The sequence below is a fragment of the Ceratotherium simum genome, chromosome 11 (assembly GCF_057802395.1).
Source record: "Ceratotherium simum simum isolate JZ-2026a chromosome 11, ASM5780239v1, whole genome shotgun sequence".
Taxonomy (NCBI): Eukaryota; Metazoa; Chordata; class Mammalia; order Perissodactyla; family Rhinocerotidae; genus Ceratotherium; species Ceratotherium simum.
The window spans coordinates 53,514,215-53,536,690 of NC_141910.1; the positions used below are offsets into that span (position 1 = coordinate 53,514,215).

Below are 22,476 nucleotides of genomic sequence, written 5' to 3' on the forward strand. Positions count from 1 at the left end.
GGGAATCAGTCTCCAGGGAAATTTTAGAGCTCTGACAAAGTCATAATCACAAGGCTCCAGGAACCTTCTGCCCCAACTCCATAGTTGTCCCAGACTCCTACTGTCCAAAGCAGGCTGGTCTCACGTGTGAGCACTGGGCTTCTGTCTTTTTCTCCTACAGGACTTTTTCTCCATCTCAGGCACAATTTGTCTTTTTTGGGACCAACATATGCACTGGGATTTGACAAAAACTCTTTTATTTACTGACATTCATTTGCCCTTCTCCCAGTCAGGAGAGAGAATTTTGAGGAGTTACTAGGCTCTGACCCTGGGTGGACAGGAAATAAATGGTGTGGACAGGATACCAAACAGGCAGTGTGAAGAGGCACGAGTGGGGAAAGGGTCTGTAAAAGTACAGTATTTTCCCTATCACGTTTCATGCCCCTGCTTTAAGAACAAAATATATGGTGATCAGCCTGCATAAGACGTGGTAAAAAGCGTGGAGGCAAGCAGGCACTGACGCATGAACTTCAGTCAACCCACAGGACCCATGCTAATGGGCGCTGTGCTGGTAGTTGCAGTCCAGGGAGAATCCAAAGGTGAGCTAAACACCCCTAGGCCTCAAATGCATTCATACTTTTCCTGAGGTGACTCATGGTGGCATGGAGTGACACTGGCAATGCCAAGTGCATGGGCACCAGAAGAAGGTGAGATGAGCCCCAGAAAGGTGTACTGGCTTAGGAATGAGGCTGATGCTAAGAGTTCTTAATACACAGAGTTGTAACAAAGGAGGGTTAGCTGGCACAGCAGCTCTGGGATAGGATCCACCCTGCTCAGTATCAGGATCTTGGTGCAGATCTTGCAAGTGGCTCAGAGACCCTACCAGCTAACATTGGCTCAAATCTCAAGGAAGGCACAGGAAAAAGAATGCTCAGGAAAAGTCTATCACCACTGCCTGAGACCCCATAAGGGTAGAGATGGGAGGGCTGCTCTCTAACAGATTAAAATTGGAGCTAAAAGAAGAGTAGCTGGGTGACCCTGTATCACCAGGGTCAGTGATACCATCAAGGACAGAGATGGCATCCCCACTAGGATCAACTCCATCAATGCTTCTGAAGTTGGGATTCTTACAAGAAGAGGGACAAATCAGGGTCAATGTCAGGACAGGGCTACTTGCTCCTTTCTTCAACGTGTCCAGTGGACTGGGCAGCAGAAGCACTCTTACTGGGTCAGCACCTATGGGCAGAAGAAGTTGGCATATTATTAACTAGAAGGAATGATCACCCAGAATTTAAAGCAAAACCACTCTAAGTAAGGATATAAACATCTGTAATCCATACTATAAGGATATAAACTTTCCACTTGTCCTTTAATTACTGCTGCATTTCAGTTTTCATACCTCACTCTTCTTCATCTTTTAATAATCATCTTCATTATCATTATCTTCCCCTTTTCTAAAACTTTGCTTGTTTCCTATAATGGAATTTGAAAAACACATATATAAACATTTAGTAACAATTCTACTGGTGAGAAAACTGTTATCTTGCAGTTACTCACTAGCATCACTAGGTGGCACTGGTGTGAACATCAGTAAACCCACACTTCCAAGTTTAACTACTTGGGGGTGGGGATAATCTCAGACACTTCATCTTCCTTTTGAGTAAACACAATAAGCTGCATCCTCTAACTTGTCTTCAACTACTGCCTTTTCTAGGCAGACTCTCTCACCCGATTCCTTACCTTAACTCCCACTCCATTTTCCTTAGCTTAACAGTCATGAGAGGCCAACACTACATTCAAACTGTCACTTTGTGGCATAAGCCCCTCAGAAACCAAGTGTATCCCCTTCTCTTTCTTCACTTTGCCCCAATACTGACTTGAGACTCCAATATTTAGGGGTTCACAGTTTCACCCCCAACCATTTCTGTCACCAACCATTTCTTTCATTCCTAACCCAGCTCTTACCTCAGTCCCTGTCTCTGGTTCTCACCTGACCTTGAAGGCTGATTCTGGACATTCTGCTGATATTTTCTCCTGGCAGCCTCATCAGGTGGTGGCTTAAGTGCTCCACAGCAAAAGCAGCAGCAGCAGCAACAACAGCAACAGGTCAGCAGAGCACACAGGAGGACAAGTGTCTAAAAGAGGAAAGAAGCGTCTCAGTCCAGCAGTTCTTCTATATTTCCATTCAAACTCCCCTCCCTCAATCCTCCCAGGACCCAGAAAATGAGACAGTTGAAGCATTTGTCCTCGGAAGGGAGGGTCGGCTGTCCTGCAAGAGGAGGGCTGCCCCTCCTTCCTTATTCTTAAGGGACTAGGAGGAACTGTGTACCTTGAACCAACAACTATTCAGCGTAAAATAGTATCTGACGCCTTCTTCGCCAAAGTGATCATGTATATATATTCCCAATGAGCCATGCTTGTCGTAGATTTTCCGCTTCTTAGGGTCACTCAGTATGGAGTGGGCTGTGTTGATCTCTTTGAATATTTCTGCTGCTTGAGCGTCCCCTGGATTCTTGTCTGGATGATACTTCAAGGCCAGTCTCCTACCCAGGCAATACCCAAAAGGAAGGTGGAGAGAGGATAGGGAATGGCTGGGGAGGGAGGGTTAGGATGAATGACAGGGACACGTCTCTGGATTGTGAAGAAGGAATGCATGGGACATGGTACAAAGGATGGCGGCAAGCAGCCCAAGTCTAAATTCCTTCCCATGCCACACTGAAGAGGAGAATGGCCCCAAAGTGAAGGCTTGGGGATTTAAAAATGGGTCAGAAAGCAAGGTAGAAAGAAAAAGGTTTAAGGGGGAAAATTGCAGGGTTTAATAAGGGGCTGAGGTCTGAACCTGTAGGCCTTTTTGACGTCTTCAGGTGAGGCACCCTTCTTAAGCTCCAGCACTGCATAGAGGGTTGACCCACTTTTGGACAGCCGGCGGGCTGCTTCATCCACATGAGACATGATCTGGGTCAGAGGAGAAGAAATATTTGTGAGAAACTCCACAGGCGAGGCCACGGAGAAGTGAACTTCCAGTGACAGGAAGCTCATTGCCTTCGGGGGCTAGGCAGGTAAATGACTCCAAAGGGACAAGTATAAGACAAAGTGAGTGGGATCTGCGACTAGCAGGAGAGTGCAGGTGACCTGAAAAGACGTTCAAATTCAAATTTTAAAGAGGAAACGTCTTCTCCTCACAGTTCTCAGCATCCTTCAGCTACACAGACCTCCAGACACCCCACATTCTAGAGAGGTGTACGCAAGGGTGGTCTAAGCCATGGGGAGAGACTGATTTTGTCCTGAGCTACTAGTAGCTTAAGGAAACGGCCCTGGGCCTGTCCAGGCTCACTGCTGGGTCTGAAAGAGCAGTGCGCCCCCGCCCTAACAGGCGGCTCAGGAATCAGGGAGCCACAGTCCCCACGGGAGAGGCCATTCAGACCACACGCCGAGCTGCCGAAGAGAAGTCAGGCGTCCAAAAGCCAGGACAGAGGGCAATGCTCGCCGCTGGGCCACCGACTGTCTTCCTCCCCCAGCCTGCCTCTCAAACCATCGCACCCTCGCCCCCCAGAGCCGGGGCAGTGGGCAGAACAGAGGGATGACTCAAGAGACGAAGAAGGAAGCGAAAAGGGGGAGCTGTGGGGCCGACGAGCGAGGAAACAGGGAGCAGAACCTCCGAGTGGGAGAGAGCTCAGAGGCTGTAGCCCAGGAGAACCAAGGCAGCAAGCTCCGACGGGAGTGCTCGGGTTCCCCAGGTCCCCGCTGGCTCTGACTGGACTCCCCACCCGGCCGGGCGCTTTACCTGAAGAGTCGCTCTCTTCAGCCGGGTAGGCCTCAAACAACCTCCATCGGGGTGTGAAACTTCTCACCCGGAGTCCACCGCCGACTGCGCTTGCGCGCAGCATCAACACTCCGGGCGCTTTTTGGCGCCGCCGGAAGGTCTGGGAGGTGAGGCTACGAGCCCTGGGACTTATTTCACTAGGGGGAAGGCTGAGCGTGGGGCATCGCCGGTCGCGAGTGGCCAAAGGCGGGGGAGCTTCGTTTCCAGCCCTACCCTTGGGCGCAGCCTCGAGGGGCATCCCTTCTTCTCCAGTGGGAGGGGGTCGCCTGTCTTGATCACAGTCAGGGCGCATCGACTCACTCACAGAAAGATAATGGGTTTGCAGACTGTGCTGTATGAGAGGTATGGTTTCTGCAAGCCTTTCTCAAGAGGTGTATTGCCTTCCCAGTCTTCTTTTTCAGAATTTGGGAGTCTCCACTTGGTCCTTTCTTTCTCTTCCACCTGGAAACGCCTACACATCCTTTAAGACCTACATCAAATGTTAGTATTCCTGGGAATCCTTTCTTCATTCCCCCCGTTGTTCCCACCTTACTCTGCGAAAGCATTTATCCTATTATATTGTAATTATTAGTTCTCATGTTCTTTTGAAACGATATCAAGAAGTCCAAAAGTCACTACGGTTCTTCACATCTTCATTTAAATACTTTTACATCATGAGGATGTATCATAATGTAATTATATAATTCAGATTGGATAGTTGTTTCTAACCATTTGATAGTATAATAGCCTTATAATGAAAATTATTATCTATAAATCTTTACATAAATCTCTTTTTTCCTTAGGGTAGATTCCTGGAAGTGGAATTATTGGGTCAAAGCGAATGTTTCTATAACATGTAACCAAAAGAGCTTTATTATTTCAATAATATCTCTCTGTTACCCCTCTTGTGGCTTTTATCACTCTCTTCCCTTTATTACAGTTATTTGTGCACATTTACCTCCCCTTCCAGATTTTAAGTGGTAAATCCTCCCCAAGAGTTGTGAGCCATCTGAGCAAACTAAAGAGTCCATACCCAAGAGGCACAATGACCACTGAATTGATTCCTTTGTTTCTGTAGATCTGTGATCAGTGTAGAGGGTGGGGATGAAAATCTTTGGCATCACGCACCCACTTCATAGATTCTGGGTCAGATGAGTTTAGAGGTTACTCACCAAAGTGAATGAACTAAAGCTGACAATTTTTTGGGTGGTTTGTACTATGCCAAATTTCTCTAACCTCCAACCTTTCATCACCATCACGAGACGACAGAACTAGTAGAACAACCAGGTCGTTTCTTCACTAGCACTGGGAAGAGAGCAGAAGACCTTGGAAGTAAGTGCACTTACAGTGAATTCTTCACCTCAGTCTACAGGCCCAGCGTGGTCCAGGCCCTGCCTCTCACTCCAATTCTATTGAGTACCACTGTCTTGCTTGCTCTGGTCTCTGCCACACTGCTTTCCTATCAGATCTTTGAAGACATGTGTTCCCTCCCACATCAAGGGCCTTTGGTCACCCTGCTCCCTCTGCCTAGAGACTCCTCCCCAGGCTATTTGCTGGCTGACTTCTCATCCTTCGAGGATCTCAGTTTCGTCCCTTCTCAGAGAGGCCTTCTAAATTTTCTGCCTCTCTCTCCTCACCTCATAACACCCTCACCACGATTTGTGAATATATGTTTATTTGCGTGTTGATTTGTCTAAGGTCGGCCTTCCCCAGTAGACAGCGAACTCCACAAGGACAGGGACCTTGTATGTTTGTTCACCATTGTATCCCCAGCACCTAGAACCAGGCCTGGCTCACGTGAGTGAATTAATGATTTGTTGAATGAGCTACAGCAGAGGGAGCCTTCTGCTGATTCAGTGTAGGCCCAGAGGTTGGGCCATAGCAAGAATTTCCTGGGGCAGAAGCACTTAGCCAGGGAATTGGACAGGATCACAGGGCCCATCTTCCCTCATATGGTCCTACACAAGAAGAGACATAGCGATTAAGAGAAAGAAGGCCATAGGGGAGATAACAATGGTGAAGCTGAGCTCCTTGTTTCTTGTTTGTCTTAGACTTCCTCCAGTTCCTAACACAGTTCCTGGGATATTGTAGGTGTTCAGTAAATGGTGGTTGGTTGAATGAATGAGCAAACTATTGTGTGCCTTTTCAGAGGCACTTTTACCTGATCATCTCCTCTGAGCCTCACCACAACCCTGAGAGGTGGTATGATCACATCCCTGCTTTATAGAAGAAGTGAGCCCTGAGAAAGAGGGCAAATTAGGTTCTGAGCAGAGGTAGTAAACATCTCTCACATCTTGGCAGAGGCTCCAGAATGTTATTACTTCTTATCATTGCCCTCAGACATTCTAATTAATTCTACTCATAGTTCCTGGCTCTTGAAATAGCCATTATCTTTAAGTCTTCTGAGCTTCTGAATAAAATGACGCTGCAGCCTGTAGGCTGCAGAGGTGGGAACAGAGCAGGCAAGTTGGCCTGGCATCCTTTGGCCAGAGGCTCTCCACTTTGCCTGCACCTAGAAACAGAGCCCCTTTGACTCTGTTTTTTTATGCACAAGATTTCTTCCAACACCCAGCACAGAACTAGGAAGAACACACAAGCCAGGAGTCAGAAGCCCTGGATCTTAGTTCTGGCTCCAGCTCTAACAAGCCGTGTGATCTTGAACAAGTCACTTAATCTCTGAGTCTCTTTTTCCTCTTCTGTAAAAATCTGTGCCATTTCACAGGGTTGATATCAAGACTAAATTATATTTGGTTGTAAAAAGAATGGAAAAAATAAAAATAACTTTGCTAAAGAATGATTACAGACTAAAACCTTTTCTGGAATCATTTGCCCTCCTGCCATACCTTGAGTCAGTGATCTTATAGTTTACTACCTCACAGAGCCATTTGGTCTCTCCTGGAGAAAACCAGGAAGCATCCCTTATTTGCCCACAAACAACTAAAGTTTTAGTCATATAGCTAGAATACACACATACAGACAGCAGACATTGGCATATTTATACCCAAAATATCACGCTCTCGAACATATGCGGTGGGAGAGAGAGATCATAATTTGTCATACCCAACCACCAGGTTCTAGAATTGTACAGTTTTCAAGCTGGAAGGAACCTCAGAGACTTCACTCTCATCCAATGCCTTCATTTTGTAATTGAGGAAAATGTGGCTTAGACAGAAGGATTGACCTCCTCAAGGTCAACCAGTGAGGTCCAAACCTAAGTCTTCTGACTCCAAGTTTAGCGTCTACACAGTGACTGCTCCTTATATACACCAGCTCCCTCCCCACTTTAAAATCTAGGTCTAGAGACAGACCTAGCTGTAACTGATATTCACCTCCTTTCGTGGGTGATGTTGGGTAATGGCCCTCTTTCCCTCCCCCTGGTGGAAGACAGACATACTACGTGTGACCAGCAACACCTCTGGCCCATTTAGTTTGCTTGTCCTCCTCAGGGCGGACATCTCGAGGTGGGAGGTGGAGGGCTTCCAGGTGGAGAGGCTGCGTCATACCCCTGTCCTCTCTGACCTGCAACCCCAGACTCTGCAGACCTAAGGGCAGGCTAATAGGGCACACTTGCCTCCCTTGTAAAATGGAGATAATAGGGTCTACCTCTTGGGGTTGTTAGGAGGATTAAATATTTAATTTGAACAGTGCTTGGCACATGATAAGTGCTATGTCGTTATAATCATGATCATCCTCATCATTCTTTCTATCCTCTTTCCTCCCAATTTTGGAAAGAGAGAAGTTGCTTTTCATTTTGTCTCTGGGAAGAAGGGAGAAATCAGCATCCTTCCTCTAAGAAGATTTGCAAATTGTCATTGGTATCCTTCCATCCCTTTTCTACATCCTTCTTCCTGCCTCTTAGAACCCCATTTTCTTGTTCCCCTACCCAATGTCCTCGTGCTGCCCTCTGGCTATCCAAAATATCCCCAGCAGTCCTCCCCAAGCAGTCAGAACTCCAGAATTACCTCTCACTTCCTCTCCTTTCAACATTTTTAATAAAAACTATTAACTCCATAAAATGATCTCCTCCTTAAGGGTTAGGTGGAAAGCAATCTGATGAAAAACACTGTAATTCAGCTTACAGTGAGAAAGACTATTGATATCTCACCCTCTTAATTCCTATTCACACAAAAGGAACAACTGGTAGAATTTCAGGCAGTGTGTCTAAATGAAGTGAAAAATATCAAGCTGTGTTTTGGGAAGAGGCTTTGGGCCTTAAATCATTTCTCTCCTTTCTGTTCAACCCCACCGATTTCACATCTCTTCACTTCTGCGGCTCTGCATTAGGCTGGTTCTCCTCCTACATCTCTGCTAAGTTTCCTGTCCCCCTCTCTGGCTCCTCTTCCTCTTTCACCTCCTGACTGTGGATATTCTATATGGTTTGGTCTTTAAGCTTCTGCTTGTGCTCTCTGCTCTCTTCTTCAGAGATCCAAGCTATGCCCATGGCTTCAGCTGTCACAGCTATGCTTCTAGAGTCAGTTTAGTGTCATCTACATGCCAGTCTCCCATTGCCTCAAAACCACACTCTAAAATCTGAACTCACGGGGCCGGCCTGGTGGTGTAGTGGTTAAGTTCCCGCACTCACTTCAGCAGCCCGGAGTTTGCGTGTTCGGATCCCGGGTGTGGACCTATGCACTGCTCATCAGGCCATGCTGTGGTGGCGTCCCATATATAAAGTAGAGGAAGACTGGCACAGATGTTAGCTCAGGGACCATCTTCCTCAAGCAAAAAAGAGGAAGATCGGCAACAGTTGTTAGCTCAGAGCCAATCTTCCTCACCAAAAAAAAAAAAAATCTGAACTCACGATCTTGCCCCCAAACTGGTTGTTCCTCTCAGATTCTCTATTTAGGTTAATGTTATGACTATTTCCAAGAAAATGATGCTCAAAACCCAAACATCACTGGGCTGTAGACTCAGTATTTCCCCCAAATTCAGGCCAAAAAGTCTCTTTTTTTTTTTTTTTCAAAATGACTCTTTCATTTGTCTGCCCCAGAGATCAGCCTTTCAAGACCTGGCATCAGGGCCGGCCCTGTGGCTTAGTGGTTAGGTGCGCGCGTGCTCCGCTACTGGCGGCCAGGGTTCGGATCCTGGGTGCGTGCCAACGCACCGCTTCTCTGGCCATGCTGAGGCCACGTCCCACGTACAGCAACTAGAAGGATGTGCAGCTATGACATACAACTATCTACTGGGGCTTTGGGGGAATAAATAAATAAATAAATAAAATTTTTAAAAAATTGTAAAAAAAATAGAATAATACAAGATCCCCCATGTACCCATTATCCAGCTTCAACAACCATTGCTTTCTGCTGCTTCTAGATAGTATTTAAAGCCTTGAGACTGGATGATATCTCCATGGGAGTGAGTGTTGAAAGGTAAGAGAAGAGGGTGACCAAGTCCGAGGCTACTCCAGCATTCACAGGTTGAGAAGATGAGGAGGAACCAGCAAAGGAGACGGAAAATAAGCAGTCAATAAAGCAGGAGGAAAACTTACGGTATGCTGGAAGCCAAGTGAAGAAACAAGTAATTCTCAAATAATTTAATTACAGTATGATAAGTACTAAGGAAGAAAAAGAAGTGTACAGTTTGGGGGTCAGGGAAGGTCTCCCTAAGGAGATGGGCATCTAAGCTGCAGCCCTCCCTCATCGTCTCTATCTCCAACTAAAATCCTACTTCCTCCATCCTGCTTCCACTCTGCCAACCAGCTCCTCCTTTCTGGGGTGGCTTTATTATAGAGGACTGTGTGTCAGCCACTAGGGGGAGCCGGGAACACAGCGATGCGAAAGACAATTCCTGTCTTCAGGGAGCATGTACTCTAGTGAGGAGACAGAGAAGCAAACCATTTCGTGGTTACAACGTGGCCAGTGCTACAATCACATAAGTACAGTGGGCCTTGAGAGCACCAGAGGGGAAGTCAGGAAAGGCTCCTTGGAGGTAATACCTGAGCAGAGAATGGAGTAGAGGTTGGGCCCCCTGGGTTGCCTCTGCACATACCCTTCAGCCTGGCTTGGACCTTTCAACTGTTAACCCTTGCCCACGTGCTTGGATTCCAAGTCTTGCCTGAGATCTCTAGCCTAGCCTAAATCCTGACCTCAGCGCTGAGCTTTGTTGTCCTCTCCCAATATGAACTGGTCCAGCCTAGGTCCTCCTGTAGTCCCCTTCTGACTTGCTCTGCCACCCTCTGCTCTGTAAATCAGTAACAAAAGACTACAGAATAGAAATCGCTTGGGGCCGGCCGGGTGGCGCAAGTGGTTAAGTGCGCGCGCTCCGCTGTGGCGGCCCGGGGTCCCCCGGTTCAGATCCTGGGCGTGCACCCATGCACTGCTTGGTGAGCCATGTTGTGGCGGCATCCCATATAAAGTGGAGGAAGGTGGGCATGGATGTTAGCCCAGGGCCAGTCTTCCTCAGCAAAAGAAGAGGACAATTGGCAGATGTTAGCACAGGGCTGATCTCCTCACCAAAAAAAAAAAGAAATCGCTTACAATTGTTAAAGCCAGGAGAGGAGGGAACACATCTATCTTATTCACCAGGAATCCCCAGTTTCCTTCATAAAGTTCATGGCAGGAAATAAATGTTCAGCAAATAGTTGAATGAATAGTTCTTAAGAGACTACAGTTTCCTACAGGGCACCAGTCCTAAACTGTCCTAACTCCTGCATAATTTTCCTAGGTCCTATCCAGGAGCAGAATGCCTTCCTCAGGCCTGGCATTCAAGAGGACCCTTTGAAAAGATTTTCATAAGGCCACTTGATGGCTCTTTGAGAAACAGGTGCAAGCAATCTGTTTTGCTGCCAGGCTTTTCTTGCATAAATTTCCAAGCAAAGGCAACTGTCGGTATTCTCTCTGCCGGTGCCCTCGGTTTCCGGAGGCGGCACGTTCCAAGGGGCGACACCCAAGGAGCCCCGGCGGAGGGCAGCCCTGTAATCTGTCTGCTCCGACGCCCCTTTCTTGTCCCCTCCTGCTGGCTCCCCGCCCTGCGGCAGGCGGGCACGTGTCAGCGTCTGCGCCCCCTCCCGGGCACCGGGGGCTGCTGTCCGCGTGCTTTGGGCTGCCCGGGAAGGGAACTCCTGGAGGAAGCCATTGTTGTTATCATGTCCCCTGTTGTCGTCATCGTTTGAGGCGTGCAGAGAAGCCCCTTCCCCGCATGGGGCCCCGCAGTTTCTTCCCATTCTCGAGCTCGCCTGCCCTGAACTTCCGGCGAGGCTGCCGCATCCGAGCCCTGGAATGCGCGGTCGCCCCTCTGCGACCAGCTCCAAGGCTCTCAGAATTGGGGAAGCCCCAGGTCTAGTGTGGAGCTTCGAGGACCGACGGCGCCAGGCGGGACGTGCCTGGGGCCGTGGCATAGCGGGCGGGGACATGAGTTCCACTCCAGCCCTGACACGGACCAACAAGGTGACCTTGGCTAGTGGCTTCCCCTCTCGCCGCCACAGTTTGCCCCCCGCCATGACCCGAGAAGGAACTGAGGCCCCACGCCTAGGGGGGAGGTTGAAGGGAGAAAACCACCCCCTCGGCGCTCCCCCGCCCCGCGGGGGCTTTGGGCTGGGCCTTCGGCGGGGAGTGGCGGGGACCGCGCCGAGGAGAGGCTGGCGCGGGCCCCGGGCGCCGCGTGGGTGGAGGCGCGGCGCCGAGGGCGCGCGCAGACCCCTTCGTTTTTCCGTTCCGCACCGCTCTCCGGCGCAGTACGATCCCTTCGCACTCGCCGCCCGCAAACCTTGGCACCAGCCGCACTCTCCCCCGCCGGAACAGCCAGCCCGCCGCCCAGCTTGCCTAATCCGTTCAAGCCTTACCTCCTCCGCGAAGCTCTCCCGGGTTAACCCCATCACTTCCAACCACTCTATCTGGCACGTGCTGCGGGTTTTTGTTTTTGTTTTGGAAGCGCACACGCAGTCTCATTGTTTGGAATAAAAATGTTGGGGCCAGTTGTCTATCCCCAGAACCCTAAGTTCAGGACGCCCAGTGTGTTCTGAAGGGTGCGGTCGATGGGTTTCTTACCTGGGCTCACTAACCACTCCCACCCTCCACGCCTCGCCATCCGTGCTCATTCTTTCCCTTCCTCCTACGGACCCTACTTTCAGAGTGTCACAGCTTGGAGTGCACAATCCAATCCCCACCCCCTTTTCATTCTACAGTGGCAGCAGGTGTGAGGGACAGAGAGCATTGAGCATTTGAAGCTTCGACTCCAGGCTCGGCCACCGACTTTGCTGTACGTCACTCCTTCTCCTGGACTTTAGTTAAAATGAGGCAAAATGAGGTAATGCCCGGGAAGGTGCTACAAGTTCGGAGGTAAGGAATCACCTGCTGACAAGCTGACCGCAGCCTCCCTCCAAGAACAGTGGCTTGTGACCCTGGAGAGGTGGCCCCTCTCCTCCCTCCTCGGGCTGCCCCAGCCTCTGAGTGACAAGACTGCAGCTCGCGCTCTCTTCAGTCGCCAGTGCGGCTCCCTGAGGGAAAGTGGATGGGGTTCCAGTCCCAGCCCTTTAGTCACCGGCTGCATGACCCTGGACACTTCTTCCTCTGGGACTCAGTTTATTCATCGGAAAAATAGGGATAATAATGGATTGAAGGAGACAGCAGGAAGCTTTTTGTCACCCAATGTTTCTGTATAAAAATAAATGATAATGAGCGGTACAGTGCTTGGCAGCAGATTTTGCTCGCTAATTCCGACCCCACATCCTCCTCAGAGGGATTTCTGGCCGAAGTCCCTGGAGTGGTCCTGTATGTCTCACTGCTCACCCCACGTTTTTTCTGGTTCTCTCGAGATAGGTAATGGATTCACTCCTGTTTCTGCCTCCGCGTGGGGGGCTGGGCCCACAGGGTGACGGGTGGCGGGAGGACGCACCCGCGGGCGTGCAAGGGGCGGTATTCCTTGGGCGAAGGTTGGTCGCCAGGTCCCTAGGCTTGAGGAGCCTGGCTTGGAGCCTGTGGGCGGGGCTTGCGCGGAGGCGGGGCTCACTGGCCGAGGGGTGGGGCTATGGAGATTGGGTTGTTCTCTAGAACCCGGCGGGGCGCGGAGGGTTCCCGCTGCCCGCACCTGGCTCTGGCACAGGGAAATGGGGCTTTGGCTCCGGGGGTGGGGCTCTGGGGGCGGAGCCTAGGCGTGGAGGAGAGGCAGGGGAGCCTGGAGGCGGGACTTGGGGAGCTCGCCCCATGCGGGGCGGGGCTCCAGCGGCCGCGGGATCTGCAGTTCGGACTCCCGGCGCCACAGTCGCCGCAGTTGCCTCCCCTCTGGTGGCCCCGCGGCCCTGCGGGGCGTCCGGGGGCCGGCTGGCCGCTCGGACTTGGCACGGGGCTGGCCTCGCCTCTCCCTCCTTCGGTGGGTCCTAGACAGTCGGGGCCGCGGGGACATGGAACCCTCTCCTGCCACGGGGGGCTTGGAGACCACTCGCCTGGTGAGCTCCCGGGACCGCGGCGGCGCCGGTGGTGGCCTGCGTTTGAAGAGGTAGGACAGACCTGGGCCGGCCCTCGGCCCGGGGGCTCTACCCTCCTGCCATCGGTCTATTTCGTTGTCTCCCTCGGCGCGGCCCCGGCCGGCCGCCCCAGCGCGCCGAGACTCCCTCGGCTTTGCGGTGCCGGGCTCCGTCCCCTCCGGCCGCACAGAGCACCCCCTCCGCCGGCCCCCCCAGCCAACCCTGACCCTCGCCGCTCAACAGCCCGCTACGCCTGCTCCCGGCCACCCTATTTCTCTCGGTCCCGCGAAACGGCTCCCCGGCCCGTCCCCCAAGCCTCCTGAGCTCTCGGCCGCCCCCGCCGCGTCTGACTTCCCTGCAAGAGACTAACCCTCCGTCGAGCCGGAGTTCGCGCCAGGTGTCCAGATGTCCGCATTGCTCCGGGGCCCTGGTGGTGGGAGCACCTCGCCGCCCAGACTTCGGAGCCCCCTCTGCAGGCCCCCGGCCCTTCCCTCCGCGCGCCCGGGCTCGGGGCGCCCCCTCCAGCCGCGGCCAGCTGTGGGCACCCGGGCCGACGATGGGCCCGGGCTCCGCGGCGGGTCTTGCGGGCCCCTGGGGGGCGGGCGGCCGCGGGGAAGCGAGGGGGCGGCGAGGAAGGAGCAGGTGCGGTCTGGGCGGCAGGGGGTATTCCCGGCTCCGCACAGACGGGGCCGGGGGCGGCGAGGTGTGAAATGAGGCGCGCGGAGCGGCCGGGACAGCGGGCCGGGGGCGGCCGCAGAACCGCCTCCACGTCCCGCCGGCCGCCCGCGCCCGGCGCCCGCCGGCTCCGTCCGCCTAGTCCCGTGGAGCGGCCGCGCCAGGCTCTTCCTGGCCGCCTCCGCTGGCCATTTTGTCTGTTGGCTGACCGTCCGTTTGTCTCGGGAATTTGACAGGGTCTCCGGCTTTTTCTCTTTCCTCATCTCTCCCAATCTTTACGTTTCCCTCCCAACCCCTCTCCCTTTGTCTCTGACGTGGTGCCTCTGTGTGTTTCTCGCTCTTTCTCTGGGTGGGGGCTGTAAACCTGAGTGGGTGGGGGAGTGGATGAGCAGAAGGGAGGGAAGACTTCCCGTCTGACTCCTTCCTGCAGGGGCCTACAGAATGTGGGGGCTCCGGCCGTGGTTCTGGCATCTCTTCACATATCCTTTTGACTCTGCTTCTGGCCCATCTCCCCTCCCTACATCCCCCCTCAACCCCGCTCAATGTTATTCGTTTTTTGTTTGTTGGGGATTTCAGAGGGCCAGGGAGAGAAAACTGCCTTTCCTTCTTTCTAAACAGCATGTAGCCCTCCACATACTCACCCACTCACACACTAACAATGAGGCTTCTTTAGTGCCCAGTTCATGCAGAACAAAAGGGAGCAGCCTGTTGATGGGTGGCTACCTTGATGACTGGCTGCACTGTGCCTTACAGGGCCAGGGAGGCATCTTGCCCACTTCCCCAAAGCCACCCAGCCTCTCTTTGCTCTTCAGACCTACATCTCTGACTCCCAGCTCATCTTCATTCTCATATGACCATTAGTCACCGAATCTTGCAGTATTTTCCGAAAGAGGCTCTTCCCTACCTACCTACCCCTCCTCAAAAATTCTGTGCAGGAAGCCTCTGGCCTGGTCTATTCTGGACCCCTCCATCTCCTCTCCTCTCTTCCTTCCAGACTAGTACATCAGCAAGGTCATCTCAGGGCTCAGGAAAGATGTGTTAAATCAATCAGCGTATCTCCCTTTATGTTCCTCTGAGCCCATCACTTTCCTCCTCAGCCCTTCCCCTGACTTCTCACACTTAAACTTCAAGCTCCATATCTTGTCATTATCATTCCATGTGTCTGGACCCCTTTCTCCACCTAGGTCTCGTCTTAAACATCTCTCCCTCTGTGAAGTTCTCCTCACCCCCATTAGAGTTGGTCACTCCCTCCCCTGTGCTCCGAAGTCCTTTGTTCATAACCCTCCTGGCCCCAGCTTCTCCTTGCATAGTAAATCGTTTGCAACATGTCTGTCTCTCCCACTAGACTGGCCTTCAGTATGTGTACACTGCCTGGCACACCTCACTGAGGCATGAGGATGGGTTTCAAAGCCACCTTCACCTCCTCATATCCTCTGGAAACGCACCTAGAATCATATGCACCCAGATTCTAAGTCTTGGAAGGAAATTCCAAAAAATTAATCTACCTACCAGCACTTGAATTTACCCTGCAAGCACCAAATGACCCCCCACCTCTCTCACATCTCAATTCGCCCACTTGGCCTAGCTTTCCTCAGCCAGAAGGCCCCAGCACCTCTCCCCCCAGATTTACCACTGTCATCACGTTGCTATCTGGAGCCTTCATTTTCATTCATTGGTATTCTTGTCACACCTCCAGGAGTATTTCTAGGACTGTATTTTTCTATTTAGGTCCTTTATTCTGTGGAAGGTTCTGTCCTTGCTGGAGTTCAGGTTGGATAGTAGTGGGGGTGAGAATTGGGCCAGAATGGACCTAAAACTCAGTCGGCCTGAGCTGAGCCTCTGGCATCCGTAGGTGAGGCCCCCAGCCCCATTCATTTGTCAACGGAGGCTTGCAGCACTGTGCAGTTAAGGTGGCCTCTGCAGGGTGCTTATGGTCAGAGAGGTTCAGCTAACGTGTGGTAGACTCCAAAGCCAGTGCTCCTACCACTCCCATCCCCAGACACAACAGTCTGCACTCCGTCCTCCCCATGACAAACCCAGCTCTGGAATCTGGCCATTAGTTCTCTGTGCCAGGAAGCTCAGACTTTTTGGGTTTCAACATTCCACTCCTCTCTTAAAGGGCCACACTTCAGCTGCATGTCCAGAGAGGGAAACTGAAGGATCTGGGAGCGGAGGCACTAAGGGCAGGATCAGTGCTGAGTCCTGCCCATATTGCCTCTGCCTGGCATGTTCACCTCGCCTTTATCAAAATCCTCCCCATCCTTCAAGGCCCTTCTCTTGGTGCCTCCCTCCTTCAGTTGTTTCCTTGATTTCATTAGAATTAATCTATCCCTCTATCCTCAGAACCCTTATAGCACTTTGTTGTAACCGCTCTAATGGCAATAGCTACCTGCTGCTGCATATCATAGTATTTAGGTACACGTTTGTCTGGTTCACCAAAAGCTTCCAGAGATCAGAAAGGATGTCCTGCTCATTTTGTATTCCTTTTGGTGCCTATGATAAGGAATTGATTTGGTTGGAGTCTAGTCTCAGCTCTATCCCTAACCAGCTGTGTGACCTCCATAAGTCCTCCCCCTCTCTGAGCCTCATACTTCATTAGAATAAATGAATAAAGTCTTTAATAAAGTGTTAGACTAGACCGTCTCTAAGGTGCTTTCCAGCTGTGAAATTGTATGGCTCTTCATATGACAGGAAAAGGAGGCTGGGGTCTGAGCTGTTCATTTAGCCTCCATGTCTCATGTGGCCCTCTGTCCACAAGGCTCCTGGGTTTGACCAGACCTTGGGAAGGAGCGAGAGATGGGTCACATCTGATGAAGCCAGTCTTGGGGACCCAGGATCTGGGAGTGAGGAGCAGGTCAGCCTGTGGGCCAGGCCCCAGGTTGAACCCTATGCCCACCTCAGTCTCTTCACAGAGCCCTCAGAGCTCCTCCCCGAGGAGCCCAAACCTCTGGAGATGCCCTTCCACCACTGCCACAGGGACCCCCTGCCACAGCCGGGTCTCACCCCTGAGAGGCTGCAGGCGCAGAGGCAGCTGTGTGCCGCCTGTGCTGTATGCTGTGTCTTCATGGCCGGGGAGGTGGTCGGTAAGTTGAAGCCCCTCCAACCCCACCATCCTGTCACCTGCCTAAGCCACTCTCCATCCAGAGTCCCAGGGATGTTCCTAGGTGGAGATGCAGAGAAGATGGAGATGGCTGGGATGGGGGAGTTGAGTGCCCAGGACTCTGGAAGTGGGAGAGGGTGAGGGACAGCACCAAGGGGACTTCAGAGCCAGGGCTGGCTTCTCAGTATTAACTGGTCTTTTAAAAGCCCTATTTTCTTGTTATTAAAATATGTCATTGTAGGGACTGGCCTGGTGGCGTAGTGGTTAAGTTAACATGCTCCACTTCAGTGGCCCGGGGTTCGCAGGTTTATTTTAATTTTATTTTTTTATTTTTTATGAGGAAGATCAGCCCTGAGCTAACATCCATGCTAATCCTCCTCTTTTTGCTGAGGAAGACCGGCTCTGAGCTAACATCTATTGCCAATCCTCCTCCTTTTTTTTTCCCCAAAGCCCCAGTAGATAGTTGTATGTCATAGTTGCACATCCTTCTAGTTGCTGTATGTGGGACGCGGCCTCAGCATGGCTGGAGAAGCAGTGCGTCGGTGCGCGCCCGGATCCAAACCCAGGCCGCCAGTAGCGGAGCCCGCACACTTAACTGCTAAGCCACAGGGCCGGCCCAGTTCACAGGTTTAGATCCCAGGCACAGACCTACATACCGCTCATCACCATGCTGTGGTGGTGTCCCGTATACAAAACAAAGGAAGATTGGCACAGATGTTATCTCAGGGACAATCTTCCTCAAGCAAAAAAAAGAGGAAGGTTGGCAATAGATGTTAGCTCAGGGGCAATCTTCCTCACCCAAAAAAAAAAAAAAAAGTCATTGTAGAAAAACTAGGAAATGTGGATAAGTGAAGAGAAGAAAATACAGGCATGCTTCAGAGATATTGCAGGTTTGGTTCCAGACCACGGCCATAAATTGAATATCGCAATAAAGTGAGTCACACGAATTTTTTGGTTTCCCATTGCATATAAAAGTTATGTTTACACTATAGTCTATTAAGTGTGCAATAGCATTATGTCTAAAACAAACAATGTTGATACCTTGATTAAAAAATACTTTATTGCTAAAAAATGCTAACCATCATCTGAGCCTTCAGCGAGTTGTGATCTTTTTCTGGTGGAGAGTCTTGCCCTCCCCGCAATATCTGTGAAGCACAATAAATCAAAGGGCAATAAAATGATGTATGCTAGTAGAAACTACCTGTAATCCCATTACCAGAGAAAAATCACAATTCACATTTTGGCATATATCCCCTCAATCTCTTTGTCATGCCTACAGGTACACACTGCATGATATTTTCTAAATGGAACCGACCGTACATGTTTTTACCCTTGCAGGTGGGTATTTGGCGCACAGCCTGGCCATTATGACTGATGCAGCCCACCTGCTTGCAGACGTGGGCAGCATGATGGGCAGCCTCTTCTCCCTTTGGCTCTCTACCCGTCCAGCCACCCGCACCATGACCTTTGGCTGGCACCGCTCAGGTAAGGCCCCTGCATGGCCTGGTGACCTTCCAATCTTGTCAGAGGGTACCTCTCAGGGTCCCAGAAAGGTCTCTGATAGCTTGTCTCCCCTGCAGAGACTCTGGGGGCTTTGGCCTCTGTGGTCTCCCTCTGGATGGTCACTGGCATCCTCCTGTACCTGGCCTTCATCCGCCTGCTGCACAGCGACTACCACATCGAGGGGGGTGCCATGCTGCTGACCGCCAGCATCGCAGTCTGTGCCAATCTGCTGTACGTTCCAGTTGGAGCAGGCACCATGTGGGGCTCAGGGCGAGGGGTCTTCCTCTAGGATGGGAGAGCTGGCTCTGCCCTCCCTGACAGACACACAACACACAACACAGTTCTCAACTGTTTTTCCTGGGGATGCCTGAGAAGGGGCTGGGATAGAGACCTAAAATTCAGAGTTAACAGACATTTGTTAAAGGGCTGTGTACCAGCCCCTCTGTTGGTGGCTTTCACCCGTATTATCTCATTTAAAGCTCACAAGCACCCATGAGGTAGGCAGTACCACCCCTTGTATGCAGTTAATGAAATAGATCCTGAGAGGTGACCAGGTGATTTGCCCAGGCCACAGAGCTATTTACATAGCAGGGCCAGGATCTGAATCCATGTCTCTGGCACCAAGTCCAATAGTCTTTCCCCAGGCTGCACTATTTGTCTCTCTTGGACAATGTTGTCTTCTTCCTGGGGCTAAGAAAATAGGTGGAGAAAGAGGTCCTGGGGAGGTGAGAGGAGGAGGGGTGGAAATAGGGCAGAGGAGGCTGGGAGCAGACCACCTGGGCTGAGCTGCTCTGCTTCCCCCTCAGAATGGCCTTTGTGCTGCACCAGGCTGGGCCCCCCCACAGCCACGGGTCTAGGGGGGCGGAATATGCACCGCTGGAGGAGGGGCCTGGGGAGCCCATTCCCCTGGGGAACACCAGCGTCCGGGCGGCCTTTGTGCATGTGCTCGGGGACCTTCTGCAGAGCCTTGGGGTGCTGGCTGCCTCCGTCCTCATCTACTTCAAGGTACCGTCTGTGCAGGCCTGCGCCAACCTTCCTCCCCAGGCCCGTACCCCACCCCCTCCTTCCCAGGAACTGCAGCTTCCCTTCCCCCACTCCAGCTCCCAGCTCCCTGGGACTCCTGGCCCAGGGTCATGGTCCCTTTCTCCTCAGCAGGATTCTTAGGGGTCTCTCATGTCCTGTTTGTCCAGGATGCCCCTAGATCTTCCTCTGAAAATCTCTGGTTACCGGGCTTAGGGAACTCTTTCTCCACAGCCTCAGTACAAGGCTGCTGACCCCATCAGCACCTTCCTCTTCTCCATCTGTGCGCTTGGATCCACAGCTCCCACCCTCCGAGATGTTCTTCGTGTCCTCATGGAAGGTGAATCAGATGCCACTGCTCCCCACCCCTGGGGCCCTCTCTGACCTCACTCTGGCACTGGGCACCTCTCTTTTTCTCTGAAGAGAGTGTGGAGAGAAGGCCTGGGTCATGGGGCCTGTTGCTGGAAGGAAGATTCAGGCACAGGGTAAATTGTGGGGGTCACCAGAGTGAGTGAGTACAGGATGGAGGAGGTAGAATCTGGTGGGGGGCTGCCCCTGGGCAGGAGTGGCCCTGACAGTAAGGCATGGTGGGTGTTGCTTGCAGGTACCCCCCGAAGTTTGGGGTTTGAGCCCGTGCGGGATGCACTGTTGTCAGTGCCAGGAGTCCGGGCAACTCATGAGCTGCACCTGTGGTCCCTTACGCTCACTTACCATGTTGCCTCCGCACACCTGGCTATTGGTGAGTCCACACTGGCCCCAGCCATCTACTCCCTAGAAACATTTCTCCCTTCCCCTCCCCCTCCAAACGTAGGAAGATAGCCTGAATTTCTGGAATTGTTTCAGTCTCTCTCTCTGTCTCGATCTCCGTCTCTGTCTCACACACACATGCATTGTTGGAGACAAGGAGCCCTGGACAGGGTATTCCAGGGGAGGCTTCACCCTCTCTGAAATAGTGCAGTGAATCAGCCACCCTTTGAAAGATCACTAGTGCCCACAGGTCAGGTAAATTACTGCACCTCCACTCAGTGGGATATCACATAGCTACTAAAAATGAGGATTATGAAGACGGTATGGCAATTAGGAAAAATGTTTATGCTATAATGCTAAGAGAAAAAAGATGAATATAAAATTATATCTACATTATGATTCAGCTATTAAAAATATATATGGTGACTCACAAGCTGACAAAGGATTTTTGAGTTTCTTCCAGATGCAAGAAGCAATCAGAGACATGCAATTTGGATGCCAAAAATATTATACTTTGTGGGGTATTTGATGGTAACTAACTCTAGAGGGACAATGGGACAGAATATTTAACATCTGGATTGTCCTGGAAAATCGGATGGTATGGCTACGGAAACTTAACTGCCGCATATTGATACTAAAAAAGCAGAAGAGAATAGAAGAAGAACAGTTTAGTGTGTTAGCATGGTTGATTAGGAGTGAGTCTCTCCAACCTTTTCTTTGACGTTTTTACACTGTTCATACAGTACAGGAAGAAAATAAAGCTCCCCATTCAATCCTGGCTTTAATTCCGTGCAAGCCCCTGGGTCCCCCTTCACCCATCCTTATCTCAGCCCCTGCCTGGTTCTGGACGCCCCTGGGAACCTGCTGCCTCTTATCTCTCTCCCGCAGACTCCACAGCTGACCCTGAAGCTGTCCTGGCTGATGCCACATCCCAGCTCCACTCCCGGTTTGGATTCTCTAGCTGTACCCTGCAGGTCGAGCAGTACCAGCCCGAGATGGCCCAGTGCCTGCGCTGCCGGGAGCCCCCGCAAGCCTGAGCCACGGCCCTACCCTCACCCCACTGCCAGGCCCAGGCTCAGCCCTGGGCTCTCAGCACCTTTCTCCCTGCTCACGGAGAAGGGACAGAGCTGGGCCCGTACCCCTTCCTCTCTCCCTCCTTCCACCTGCCAACTCCCCCGCCCCCAGCCCCAGTGGGCAAGACCAAAGTGTGTGTGGGGAGTGGGGTGGGAGTCCGGCTGAGCAGGAGAATCAGTGCACTCCGGGGTATAAAAGTCCCATGGTCCCCGCTCCCCACCATCTGAGGAGCCGAGAGTGTCCTTTCCATGCAGTTCATTTGCCTGTGTGGCAAGCTGGCTGGCTGGCTGGCTGGGGGCATCTGCCTGTCTGTGTGCTGTTGTTGTGCCTATGCCTGGGGGAGGTCAGCAGGGGCCCCCTCCCCATGTGGTCCTTGCTCTGTCTATGCAGGAGCCCCAAAGTGTGCACTTTGTCCGTGTGTCCTAGCCCTGTGGTTTTGTCTTTGTGTGTGTGTGTTTCTTGGTGCTGTGGCCTGTGTGTCTCTGTGCCTGTGTGGCTGTGCTATGGTCTCTATGAGTCTGCACCATCCATGTGTCCGTTTGGGGGTCTGTCTGTCCATCCCTCTTTTGGTGCTGTGCCCTCGGCTATCGCAGAGAGAGGGAGGACTCCGCCACAGCTCCACCAATAAACTTGTGTCCAACTGCATCTTTCCGCCCCTGTGCTGACTCCTCAGGAGGGGGAAATAGAATCGGTCATCGGAACTGACAGAATCCCACAGGAGGGACCTTCCACAGCCCTCCTACCCCTTCCAGCCCCTCCACTCTCTCCAACCTCAAATATTCATTTTGATGGAGGCTAAAACCCACCAGGCCCCTTACTCCTTCCCCTATTCACAGCGTGCTGAAGCCTGGGTCCTTGTCTCAGAGAGAGCCCCCGTGTGTCCTGGGCTTGGTTGCAGGATAAAGCTGGAAGGCAAGGAGCCAAAGGATCCTGAATAGTCATTCCTAAAGGCTCCCGCAGGCCACAGTGGCCTCAGGCTGCTTGGAGGGAAGCTGCATCCCTTTGGGGGAGAGTGGATGGACCACAATGCTGATGTGGGCTCAGTTCTCAAGCAGTGTAAGGTGCCGGGGAGGGCCTTCACTCCGACTGCCGCAACCCTGAGTCCAGGTTTGGGCTGCGGACACCAAGGACCTCTCTTACAATTATTCCCCCTTTGCCTTAAGAATCATACAGATC

General features: G+C 52.0%; 2 protein-coding genes across 3 annotated transcripts; one reads left to right on the top strand and one right to left on the bottom strand.

The window, feature by feature from the left end:
• Positions 1 to 103: 103 nt before the first annotated feature.
• On the bottom strand, positions 104 to 11,694 carry DNAJC5G (DnaJ heat shock protein family (Hsp40) member C5 gamma). The gene is given in 6 exon segments (XM_014781435.2): positions 104 to 1,195; positions 1,198 to 1,215; positions 1,970 to 2,114; positions 2,309 to 2,522; positions 2,819 to 2,934; positions 11,562 to 11,694. Coding segments are annotated over 6 exon segments (573 nt in total). The 5' UTR covers positions 11,595 to 11,694; the 3' UTR covers positions 104 to 1,148.
• A 1,277-nt stretch (positions 11,695 to 12,971) lies between these two features.
• Positions 12,972 to 21,537, top strand: SLC30A3 (solute carrier family 30 member 3). 2 transcript variants are annotated; one of them, XM_004418230.3, is made up of 8 exons: positions 12,972 to 13,213; positions 16,758 to 16,939; positions 18,295 to 18,441; positions 18,537 to 18,690; positions 19,266 to 19,464; positions 19,714 to 19,819; positions 20,084 to 20,218; positions 21,115 to 21,411. In XM_004418230.3, the coding sequence occupies exons 1-8, from the start codon at positions 13,119 to 13,121 to the stop codon at positions 21,261 to 21,263; spliced, it is 1,167 nt and encodes a 388-aa protein (XP_004418287.1). In that variant the 5' UTR covers positions 12,972 to 13,118; the 3' UTR covers positions 21,264 to 21,411. The 2 variants fall into 2 exon arrangements, with proteins under 2 accessions (XP_004418287.1, XP_087293134.1); XM_087437008.1 differs by lacking the exon at positions 18,537 to 18,690 and having other exon boundaries at positions 21,115 to 21,537.
• Positions 21,538 to 22,476: the final 939 nt, after the last annotated feature.

Coding starts and splice junctions, on each gene's coding strand:
- SLC30A3 (XM_087437008.1), top strand. CDS start 13,119: ATGGAACCCTCTCCTGCCACGGGGGGCTTGGAGACCACTCGCCTGGTG. Junction 13,214..16,757: donor GGTGGCCTGCGTTTGAAGAG/GTAGGACAGACC, acceptor TGCCCACCTCAG/TCTCTTCACAGAGCCCTCAG. Junction 20,219..21,114: donor CTCCGCACACCTGGCTATTG/GTGAGTCCACAC, acceptor TCTCTCCCGCAG/ACTCCACAGCTGACCCTGAA.